At 31.4% G+C, this 12819-nt stretch overlaps 2 protein-coding genes across 3 annotated transcripts in view; one reads left to right on the top strand and one right to left on the bottom strand.

The window, feature by feature from the left end:
• Window positions 1–12819, bottom strand: part of LOC145279655 (uncharacterized) — a 466377-nt gene that overhangs the window by 193272 nt on the left and 260286 nt on the right. For both annotated transcript variants that reach the window (XM_080130890.1, XM_080130891.1), the window contains 2 exons: window positions 12609–12756; window positions 8126–8205 (listed from right to left, as the gene is read on the bottom strand). In XM_080130890.1, coding sequence (XP_079987016.1) covers window positions 8126–8205; window positions 12609–12756 — 228 coding nt within the window. The remainder of the gene's footprint in view (window positions 1–8125; window positions 8206–12608; window positions 12757–12819) is intronic.
• Window positions 507–12819, top strand: part of LOC145279656 (protein SPO16 homolog) — a 96064-nt gene continuing 83751 nt past the window's right edge. The window contains exon 1 of the mRNA XM_080130894.1: window positions 507–620. Coding sequence (XP_079987020.1) covers window positions 593–620 — 28 coding nt within the window. The 5' untranslated portion in view covers window positions 507–592. The remainder of the gene's footprint in view (window positions 621–12819) is intronic.

The raw sequence follows: 12819 nt of genomic DNA, 5'->3' as shown, positions 1-12819 counted from the left end.
ACATTTTCTACATTCATCTTAGTTTATTTTTAATCAGTTCTTATGCTTGTCACGTTAGTACAGTGGTAACGTCACCAGCTTTGAATGCTACAGTTTTGCTTTCGGTTTCGATTCTAGCTGATGGCATCCAAATATATATTTTTTTACTTTTGAAATCACAACTCTATAATAATATATATGAAAGCTGGACAAATTAAAATATCATATTTAAGCATATTTTACGATCAGGCAAAACCTAGTTTACGATAAACATGTTTGGTACATTGGTAGATACAGTTAATCGTTATTAAATATTACAAGATTATTTGAATTAATGATAACCAGCATAGCTAACCAGTGTGGCCCTGGAAGATGGATAACAAAATAGAAGACTTAAAATGTGTATACCATCATATTTTTACTCCTCCACCTCCCTCTCTTTCTCTCACTTAGTCGTATTCCTTTTCCAACATACCTTTCCTTCCACTTCCCCACTCTCTCAATTTGACAAATAGTTCAATATAATAGGAAAAGCAAAATCCGTCAGCAACTAAGTGATTAACCTAGTTTTGGTATTGCTAACCAGCATAGCTAACAAGTGTTACCCTGGAGGATGGGTAACAAAATAGAAGTTTTAACAAGTGTGTAACATCATGTTTTTCAGCTTCTCTCTCTCTCTCTCTCTCTCTCTCTCTCTCTCTCTCTCTCTCTCTCTCTCTCTCTCTCAGTACACATCCTTAGTTGTGTTACTTTTTCAACACACTTCTCCCCCCCCTCAATTTGAAAAATGGTTCAATATAATTAGAAAAAACAAAATCCGTCAGTAGCTGACTGAGTGATTGACCTAGTTTTCGTATTGTTTTTGAAACAATAAGAATGAAAATAAAAAAAAAAGTAATTACTGATCGCCAAGCACTGATTTGGTTTCTGGTGACTCCAAAAGGATAAATATTACCATATTATTTACTGTAACCAAGTCGGGGTCATAATTGTAAGTGTATTCTTAGTAGTTTATCACTTTTAGCCCAACTCACATATACGTACATACACACATATGTACATGATGATGATTGCAACGTATTGTCAGACGAGTGCCACTCCCTCAGACACTTAAGTCCATGAGCCCAAATGCCTGCGGGAGTATCTATACAACGATGATGTTACAGAGTCTTAGCTTTGTACGACAGCTAAGTCTCTCGGTTCAAAATGTTGAAATCCAGCAACAAGCAATAGCAAGATAGCCAGCAACAAATTAAACTGCAGACCAACTTAATGCTGGTACTGGTCTCCCGCTTTATGGTTTTTTAAATCAGAGATTTGCTTCTCTTAGAAAGGTTGCCTTCACCATGGCTTACAGGAGTCCTTTTTACCTCAACACATATATACATACACACAAATATACACGGTGCTAATTGGGCATTGACTCCGAAAAAGGGTTCATTCGCCCTTTGGAAGGTCTTGTTTTTAATCCTTCAGGGAGACTAGTCGCTCTCCTCACCAAAAACGTCTGGTGGGGGAACCAGTTTAGTCGCCGATGACCCGACCATGAGGCAGGTAGTACTGGGTTACATGGTATCAGTAACATATGACATAACCTGACACACCAGTACATATGTACGTACACATATACATACATACACATATATGTACATACACACGCAGATACAGAATTACGACTTTTCTTTATAGATAATCCATTGAATGAATTATATTAACACATCTATTTAATCCATTCACTGCTTAATCAAATTTCATGACTATTTGGTTAAATAATTCGAGTGGGCAAGTTAACTAGTACATATATTTGGCTAGGTTAGAAGACGAAGTGATTTAAACAATTGTGTTCAATAAAGGTTAACCATGGCCGGGAAGCGAAATCGTGAGATGAGAAACTCCGGGAGCAGAATCGACTTTATTCTCAAAAATAATGTGAGGAAGACAGTTGTTTTAAGATGGGCTAAAATAATTAGTGATGTAAAAAATAGCTTTACTAATCATCTCTTTCCCTTTCCATTGATGAAGGCAATCCTTACTGTCACAAAGAAAATCACATCTTGATGTAATTAACCAATTATGAAGTAATTAACTATAACATGATTAAGGGTGCAACTCAATAAACCTAACGTTCCTCAACCTTGATGTTTATCAAAGTAATCACATCTAGGACAATTGTTTGATTCTTGCTCTGCAAATAAATATTGGATGCATAAAATATGTGAAAAAATGAAGAAGATTGGCAAAGAATTGCTTTGTAAAACGTGAAATATTACATTTATATAAAACTAGCTATACCAACCCGAAGCTGTCCAGGAGTCCTTATACTTTCACTTCTGTTTCAAATATTTTTCTTTTTAAATTTCATACTTTAGAAATTGTTATTTTTTAATTCCCCAAAAGTTTTAAATAATAACAAATCAGGAAGCAGATGAATTATAGAGGAGTGCTGATTATGTGGAAAATGCAGAGGATGGGAAACTAGCTATGTAGTGTCAGTCTTGTCTGCCAACTAAAAAGAGAAGATAATGAATATTAATGTAGCTCGAAATAGGATTAAAAAAATATATATCTTTTTGTAATGTGGCCATTACTTTTTCACTGTCATTACAGTTCAAACCTCTTGGACCCACACGTTGTCTGAGACGTTGTTGCAAAGGAACAAACACTAAAAAGGAAAGAAATAAAAATCGGGTTCCGCATTTTTTTAAAGTGCAAATGCATTTATTCATGGTTGCTCCAAAACAACGTATTTCATTATATTTCCAAAATCTTTACGCACACACATGTGCTTTTTAAAAGTCTCTGTTGCCGCCACCTCACCTTTCTCGTCCTCTTATTTACATGTCCATCTTCCCTGTGGCGCAACTTGCTTCTCTCTCAACTACATGGTGAATTTTTCTCTCCTTTTCTTGTGACGCAATATCATATACTAATTTGCATGCATGCTTTAACAGCTGCTGTTGCTAATAATTTTGCTATCTCACTATCCTTCGGTGGCTGCTGATTTTCTCATATGCACCCGTACATGCTCTGTTAAATTTTTAGTTTATACTATCGCTTTTTAAATTCAATATTAAAAAAATTCAATTTGTAATTTGTACAAGCAAACATACACACATACGCGATACTTTCTCATCATATTATTAATATTGATTAATATAGATAACAAGTCCGGATAATCAAAGTTTTAATAATATAATTTAACAACAATTTTCATGCTAATTTTGGTGCTTCAGCACCATTGTGCACATATGAAATATTTTAATCTTTAATTAAAAAGAGTGACATAAAGAGGGGGGGATAATTCAAACTTTTTGGTGGGAATTAAAGGCAGTGATGTACAAAATCAAATAAAACGTTCAAATTAATTGATAAACCAGTTCTAATATTATCTACCTTTAAAATCATCACCCCTCAAAATGTTTACATGCCACTCTTTTGAATTAAAAACGAAAATATTTTATACTAGCATAGACGCCCGGCGTTGCCCGGGTGTTTGGATGTGTATGTTGAGCAAAAAACAAAAAAAAAGTGGTAGTAGGAAGGCAGGCTCGAACCCGTACCGCAAAGGAGGAAAAGAACGGGGTAAAACCTAATATTTATGCTGTTACGACCACCGTCAAACCGGAAGCGACGACATTTTTTAAAATTAAGGCTAGACAATCTAAAGGAGAGGATAACTTTCAAAAATATCGGCGAAAAAAGTGACCCCCCCTGTAGAAAAGTGCGTAGTTGAAGGGGAAGATATTAATGTTTTTAGCCAATTTTTCGATATTTGTCGTATCAAAGGTCGAACTTTAAACCGATACTGATCTTGGTAAAATCCGTCGCCTCTATTGAAAGTTTAAGGCAGACATGCAAACATACATACATACATACATACATACATTTATATATTGACTAGCAGGGCTACCCGGCGTTGCTCGGGACCGTATAAACAATGAAAAAACAAAAGCAGATATTGAACATATGTTTTATTCTTAGGGGAGAGGAATCTATCTTCTCAAGTTTTAGCGTTACAAACAAACATTTGTCTTTTATATATATAGATAATGACGGGTTTTTTGGGGGCCCCCCTCGAAGATAACTGATCAGTTGACCAACTTCTAGTGGTTCGTTTGACGTGAAATTTCGATATTTGTCATCCGGGTGATGGGGCTTCGATATGATACCAAATTTGTCAAGTTTGATTCCGTCTTTCAAAAGTTTTAGCGTTACAAACAAACATACATACATACACACAGACGTTTGGCTTTTATATATATAGATAACTAAACATTTACGACCCAAACTGATGAAAAAGCTTGCTCTATCTCTGAATACCCTTTATGTAAAACTTCAAATATTTAGACCAGAAATTGTCTGAGTAATTTGGAAGAGACCGCAGAGGTTAATTTTTTAAAAACTTTGACCCCTATTATGACCCCTTAAAATTTATTGTTTTGGGCTCAAATCAAGTTATTAAGTTAGATCCATGTCCAAGGAACTTATATCTAAAATTTAAAGTGCGTAGACCCAAAATTGTCGAAGGAGTTTGGTAGAGTTCTCAAAGGTCAAATCGTTGAAATTTGACCCCTTAATCGCCAAATTTCGGGCCGAAATCCAGTCACATCGATTTTCCCAAATCTCAGTACCCTGTATATCAAATTTCGAGTCTGTGGACTAAAAATTGACAGAGTTATTGCGTAGGGAAATATACACAGACATACAGATACACCGACACTTTCACTTTTATATATATATATAGATGTATACAACGATGAGGAAGCATTTCAAATATTTTAAAAGTTGGCTGAAGGCATGCATCATACATGTCCTCCATTTTGTTTTTCCAATATCCTGCACTAATTAGTAGAAATAGAAACATCCAGTTTCAGAAGTATTTCATTCATAAAATATTCTTTCTCAAAAAAGAAAGACTAGGATTGGCCGTAACAACCTGTTTTTATTTGATAACAATTTTGTATCGGGCACCAGCTTCCTCTTTTTTTAAATAGTTTTATTTCCTGCTTTTAGTATACAATTATACACAGAAAAACTAACCTAATCTATGAATGTACATCTTGAAATAAAAAAATGTCATTTTTCCTTCGCTTTCGCATACAATGAATATAAAAAGCTTCCATCTTTATATATATATATATATATATATATATATATATATATATATATATATATATATATATATATATATATATATTCCTTTCAAGATACCACGTTAATAAGGAATTTTCAAAAAGTTATGCTATTATTGGTCACAACATTGCGTACAATTGTTTCAGCCCCCAGTGTTGGCATATAAAAATATAATTGTCCATCAAATTATAACTTGCACAGTTAGAAAGATATACAAAAATTAAGAATAATTGAATTTCAACAGGAGTCGCTGATAGTGCTAAATAAAAAAGAGTAAATTATATATTTTATTATTCTTTATGTAAATATAGTCATATCTTGCGACAATGTGCAGACCTTTTCAATCATATTTGATTTCATCAGGCAAGAAAAATAAAATACAAAAACTAAAAAGGTTCCAGACCTTTTCAAATTTTGAGGAGAGAAAATATGCCATCACTGGCGTGCAGCAAAGCTAAAATTCTGAAGAACTAACTTTATCTTTGCTTCACGCCAGTGATGGCATATTTTCTCTCCTCAAAATTTGAAAAGGTCTGGAACCTTTTTAGTTTTTGTATCGTGGCAAGATATGACTGTATTTACATAATAATAATAATAATAATAATATATATATATATATATATATATATATATATATATATATATATATATATATATTGTGTGTGTGTATTTAGGCAGCATTTTTTCATGTAAGCAAAAAAATGTCAGTCTCTACTTCATTATAATTTTTTGTTTTTTCAATTTTTTTAATGATTGGTGGAGGGCACAAAATTTAATTACGCCTTTATGAAGATCAAATTAAAAATAAAATTGTGATGGGCATGCGTGCAAGTGTCTGAGAATGGTGCATGCATGCTCTTGCTGGACACCTTTTGATGTACACAGAACAATATAATAACAACGAGTCATTCATCAGTAGCATGGTAACTTGTTCATAGCATTTGCAGCAAACTTAGTTCGTGTGACAAATTTTAGTTACTAGCAGTTGGTGCAGCACATTTTGTTAAAAGGGGTTGTGGTGCAACGAACGGAGTCACGAGGAGTTGGTGCAGTGAATTGCATTAAGAGGTGTGGTCCAGCAAATTGAATTGCAGAAAAGTTTTGACACTTTGATTTTTTTTTGTCTAACTATTTTAGCAGTATGGCTTTTGGCCTGGAGCTTATACCTCTGTTTGAAGGCAGTGCCTCCGAGCAGTTGATAGTCGAATTGTTAGAGAAGGCGGAACTGATATATCAGTTGAGTGGAGTAAAGCATATCGAATGCGTCATTCAGTCATAAGAAAATATCAGCAATTTTAAATTGATCGAGCCTCAAGGTGATACAACGCTCTATAACATACATGAGGGAAGAATAGATGTACACAAATCCAAGACAATTGTAACTTCAACGTTGCAGCATTTTTTCTCTTACAAATTTTTGTAAAAACTTTCTTAACTAAAACTTTAAAAGTTAACTAAAACTTTCAAACTTAGCTAAAACTTTCAAACTCGACTAAAACTTTCAAACTTAACTAAAACTTTCAAACTTAACTAAAACTTTCAAACTTGACTAAAACTTTCAAAATTGGCTAAAACTTTCAAAATTGGCTAAAACTTTCAAAATTGGCTAGAGCTTTCAAACTTAACTAAAACTTTAAAACTTGACTAAAACTTTAAAAGTTAACTAAAACTTTCAAACTTGGCTAAAACTTTCAAACTTAACTAAAACTTTCAAACTTAACTAAAACTTTCAAACTCGACTAAAACTTTCAAACTTGACTAAAACTTTCAAACTTAACTAAAACTTTCAAACTTAACTAAAACTTTCAAACTCGACTAAAACTTTCAAACTTAACTAAAACTTTCAAACTTAACTAAAACTTTCAAACTTGACTAAAACTTTCAAAATTGGCTAAAACTTTCAAACTTAACTAAAACTTTCAAACTTGACTAAAACTTTCAAAATTGGCTAGAGCTTACAAACTTAACTAAAACTTTCAAACTTAACTAAAACTTTAAAAGTTAACTAAAACTTTCAAACTTGGCTAAAACTTTCAAACTTAACTAAAACTTTCAAACTTAACTAAAACTTTCAAACTCGACTAAAACTTTCAAACTTGACTAAAACTTTCAAACTTAACTAAAACTTTCAAACTTAACTAAAACTTTCAAACTTGGCTAAAACTTTCAAACTCGACTAAAACTTTAAAACTTAACTAAAACTTTAAAACTTGACTAAAACTTTAAAAGTTAACTAAAACTTTCAAACTTAACTAAAACTTTCAAACTTAACTAAAACTTTCAAACTCGACTAAAACTTTCAAACTTGGCTAAAACTTTCAAACTTAACTAAAACTTTCAAACTTAACTAAAACTTTCAAACTCGACTAAAACTTTCAAACTCGACTAAAACTTTCAAACTTAACTAAAACTTTCAAACTTAACTAAAACTTTCAAACTTGACTAAAACTTTCAAACTCGACTAAAACTTTCAAACTTAACTAAAACTTTCAAACTTAACTAAAACTTTCAAACTTGACTAAAACTTTCAAAATTGGCTAGAGCTTTCAAACTTAACTAAAACTTTAAAACTTGACTAAAACTTTCAAACTTGGCTAAAACTTTCAAACTTAACTAAAACTTTCAAACTTAACTAAAACTTTCAAACTCGACTAAAACTTTCAAACTTAACTAAAACTTTCAAACTTAACTAAAACTTTCAAACTTGACTAAAACTTTCAAAATTGGCTAAAACTTTCAAACTTAACTAAAACTTTCAAACTTGACTAAAACTTTCAAAATTGGCTAGAGCTTTCAAACTTAACTAAAACTTTCAAACTTAACTAAAACTTTAAAACTTGACTAAAACTTTAAAAGTTAACTAAAACTTTCAAACTTGGCTAAAACTTTCAAACTTAACTAAAACTTTCAAACTCGACTAAAACTTTCAAACTTGGCTAAAACTTTCAAACTTAACTTAAACTTTCAAACTTGACTAAAACTCGTGGGGAAATGATAAGAATATAATACTTGCCTTTCATCAAATGAGTTTTCAGTGTTATTTTGCCAACCAACTTTTTCATAAATTTTTTTGATTTTCTTTTGGAAAAAATTCTGGAAAAAAAAATTTAGAATTGTTTATGTTAATATTTTTTCTATCTGCATAAATTAAAAAAAAAAGTGATTAAAATTATCTTTGCTTGATAATATATAGAAATTTTTATCTGTTGTGGGGTAAAAAAATCTGTCATATACAAATGGGTATTACAAAAAAGAGAAAGAAATTTGACTGTGATCTTGCATAATGCAAAACTTTAATGTTCTGTCTGTGAAAAAAAAAGCCCTATATCAAGATCTTTAATTGTATTTTATTTAATAAATTGGAGAACAGAAATTTGAGAAAATAAAAAACATAAGAATAAATATGATAATATGAAGTCTAGAGAACAGAGTGTTCTTCATACATACCAAGGTAAGATGGCATTTAGGTATGCTTATATGTTCAAGCAAGATTCCCTGAATTTCAATTTCTTCTAAAGACTCATTAAGCTTAAGCCTTAAATTTGTAATATTTTCTAGAATAAAAATCATACAATGAATTTTGATCACATTTTGACAACTCTATAATTAGATGAAGCTGCAATGTGAAATCTGACCAAACCCACCACATCAAGTCATAAGATTTGCTGAAAGCGCCATATTAGTGCAACATAAAGATTATCCTTAGAATGAATTGGTCGTGTGGAATGATCATCCTCCTCGATAAATTGTTGCAGAAGCACAAATGTTTTAAATCACAGAATGGTTGCACAACAACTGAGAAGGTTGAACTGCTTGCCCACTTATTAATAATGAATTCCATCTTAAACTCAACAAACTACTCTCCACCAAATTTCCCACTGCGGACACAAGCCACACTCGATGATCTGATCATCACTAGGTGTATCAGAATTTTTGGGGAATTTTTGATACCCCTAACACGAAACTGCGAATAAAATATAAAAAAAACTCGTAATTTCTCTTTTTAAAGTGAGTGGTTTATTTTCTTTATGGAATATACTTCCAAAATAAACTATTAAAGTTGTTTAAAAAATAATAGAAATATTATTTTTTATTTAAAAAAAAAATAGTGTTTACAAAGTGCCGGCGCACCTTCATGCAGCCATTCTTTATTTACGTAATGAAATCAATTGAATTCTGCGAGTTAAATATTTTTCAATTTTTAAATTTTAAAAAATCTATAAAATTTTTTCTATTGGTTCAATTTTTACGATATTTTCAGGGTCAATATGAAATTTGATGCTCTTTCCAATAAACCAAATATAATATTTTAGACAAATGTTTTTTTAAATTCACCCCCCCATTTTGAAATGTCTATTAGAATTTAAATAATTAATTTACCCACCAAAGTTTTGTATATCACAAATTGAAGATAAAAGATCAATAAATAAAATATTCTAATTTAAAACAAAAAAAGAAGTGTTTTTTTGAAAAACCTTTTTTTAAAACCACGTTGATTTTGTTTTTAAGTGGAAGTTTATCTTATGCTTAGATTGTCAAGTAAATATTGGACACTGACGACAATTTTTTCTATTTCATTCAATGTTTTCTTTTTTAGATATATTAAAAAATTCACTCGATAAAGAAGAATTAAAATATATTAAATCAAAAATTCATGTATTTCTTTAAGAGAATAAAAAAAAATAGAAATTTGGTAGAGCGAATTTTTTGTAATCGGCCAAAATCCATAAATGAAATGATCATATTTTTCAAATATGATAGCACATACTGACCACTTATATACATAAACATTCATTTATTTTATACAAAACTGAATAAAATATGCTTATAATAAAACAAAAACGTGTTTTTGTTCGTTATTATTACATTAAATGTTTGTTTATTCATATAGTTACTATCGAGATTACTAATGTGTTGTTTTTAATGTTTCTGAAATAATTATTTATGTCACTTTGCTGCTTTTAATATAACAAATTGACAATCGACGAACTTCTGGTTTCGCTAATGGCGGATAACAATTGCCGAAAAAAAAACGTTTTCTGGGACTCTTTGTTTAAAAATCCTTTTATTTAAAAAATACATGGGATATAATATATAAATATAGACACATTCTTATACATGAAGAATAGAAGCACCCATAGCTTAGTAATTTTGAACAGGTAAGTGATTTTTTGGCAGTTATATATATTTTATTAGATTTCAATGAAGTTAAATTTCTTGATTTTCGTGAAATCTTTTTTAAAGAAAACCGATGAAAAAAAAATTGTACATTTTTCGATTAAACCTTTTATGATTTTAAAATTTGTTCTTTGCTCATTTTATTGAAACAAAAATTAGGGTTTGAAATTATATTTTCAAATTGTTATAAGCTTGTAGACATGGAAAGTCTATTTAATCAAATGTTTGCAATGACGACTTGCCCCCAAATTCTGATACACCTAGATCATCACCCCTTCCCATATCCAAAATATCATAAAAGACCTAGAAATGTATGTGAGCCAGATCTTTTTCCTGCTATATAAATAGATAAATCCTCTGTTGAGCTGGTCCTTATTATCTCCAAACTCTACAACAAATGCCTTGCCAAATCTTGTTTCCCTGACAGATGGAAAATTGCCTGTATGGTACCAGTGTTCAAGAATTCTAGTTAAAGAATTGACCTTCAAAATTATCATCCCGTCATTCTCCTCCAGCTGTTCACTAAAATCTTGGAGTTACTCATCTGGTGATAGTTCATCACCTTGTTAATGCTAAACTTCTTTCGAACCAATAGTATGGATTTATGCAAATCTCTTCTACAGTAGAAGTCCTAACAATTATTTCTGAGCATATACATCATACATTGCACAAGTCAAGTGAAGTTTGACAAGAAAATCAGCAAATTCTCATCTCTTCACTGTGGAGATTCCTAGTGCTGAAAAACTTTCTATCATACTTTAATAACTAGGGCTATGACAACAGCATATTCTTTTCCTTGTTTTGATTCTCAGGTATATATCCATTAATATCTTATATGTTTTTATGTAGAGTGATGTAGTTCTTGGTTGATTAATTGCGTCTAACTGTATTAGATATATACTCGAGAGTAAAAACAATGAAAAGAATATGCTGTTGTCCTAGCCCTATTAATAATGTCTTTCCTTGAACTAGCCCTATTAATAATGTCTTTCCTTGAACTAGCCATTGGAATTCCTTCCCCGTCCCATGTTTCCCTGATTGTTCCAACATGCAGAAATTTAAATGTAATGTGAACAAACATCTCGCTACATAACTCCTCACTTAGGATGTTCTTTAGATATGGTCTCTAATTCACAGTAGCTCCTTTATGTATCAGTGACAATATGTCTTGTCTGGAATGAATAAATGTTAAAAAAAAAAATTGGAAGCAAATAATTAGACAAGACGACATCAAGTGGAATTTAAGAACAGTTGACTCATTTATTTGTGAGAACTGGAGAGTGAGCTTGTATAATATCTAAATAAGAGAAAAGTGACACGAAATGAATAGAATGAGTGTTGGCAGTTCGTCGATAATCAATGATAATGCTACTTCCTACAAGTGGTGAGGATGGTATCTGGAATGAATTTCCTCTTTACTAATAGCCCCACTAATGTTTGAGGATACTGATTCTCAATCTGTACTCATCATCGCCATAGTTATTAATAGCATCTCCAAGTACAAACTGATATCTGGACACCCTTCTTTCCTCGGTACCAGCACAAAAGTATACATCACTTCAAGCCTTTTAAGTCTGTCTATAACTAGACTGTATGCTAATTTTTCATAATTTGTAGTAAGATATTACATTTTTGGAGAGTGGACGTGGTTTTATCCTTGTATCCCTTTTGCTGGCCTACTTCTGATCTTGTTCCAGCAGTTAATTTAACATTAAAAAATTGGCTTATTAGATCCGATATGATTAAAAAATTAGAAATTTTTATATAAATGAAATTCACAACCCTCTTTGCAATCCAAGCATATTTGGTACAACAGCTGTTGCGCCCATCGCCAAATCGGAAGTGACGAAGGTTTAAATTAAGGTTAGTTAATCGAAAAGAGGGGATTACTTTCGAAAATATTGGCGAAAAAAAAGCGACCCCTCCTTGGAGAAAAGTGCCCAGTTGAAGGTGAAGAAATTAATGGTTTTAGCCAAGTTTTCGATATTTGTCATCCGAAGGGTTGAGCTTCAAAACGATACAGATCTCCTAAAAACCCGTCGCCTCTGTCAAATGTTTTAGGCATACATACATACATACATACATACATACATACATTTAAACAGACAGGTGAGATTCATATTATAGATGATGATAATTGCTGGTTTAGGTGTTATTAGACTGGCCTAATATCCAAAAGAGTTTGAAAAATCTCCAAGATCGTAGTTCATTAGCGTCTTCCGTTATTAAAAGAGAGTCTGATTTTTATGAATAACTGCAGTATTGATTTTTATGCGAAAACAACAAAAAAGAAAGGATAAAAAAAAATGGTTACTCACTAAATAGTTAGACATTTCTGGAGATTCTTGTGACAATTGGTAAAACTCATCAAATATTTTTGTAAATGCCATCCATGGAGCATAAGAAGTTTCTTTATCCATATAATCAATTAATTGGAGAAATATTTCAGGATTTATCCGCTTGGCTCTAGAAGAAAAACAATAGCAACAAAAAAGAGTAAATATTTGGAGGAAAAAGATGACTTGTTTT

Source organism: Euprymna scolopes, chromosome 7 (genome assembly GCF_053919585.1).
Source record: "Euprymna scolopes isolate OS-2025 chromosome 7, ASM5391958v1, whole genome shotgun sequence".
NCBI classification, from domain to species: Eukaryota; Metazoa; Mollusca; class Cephalopoda; order Sepiida; family Sepiolidae; genus Euprymna; species Euprymna scolopes.
The sequence above is the reverse complement of the archived record's forward strand: the minus strand, read 5'-3'. Positions and strand labels throughout refer to the sequence as shown.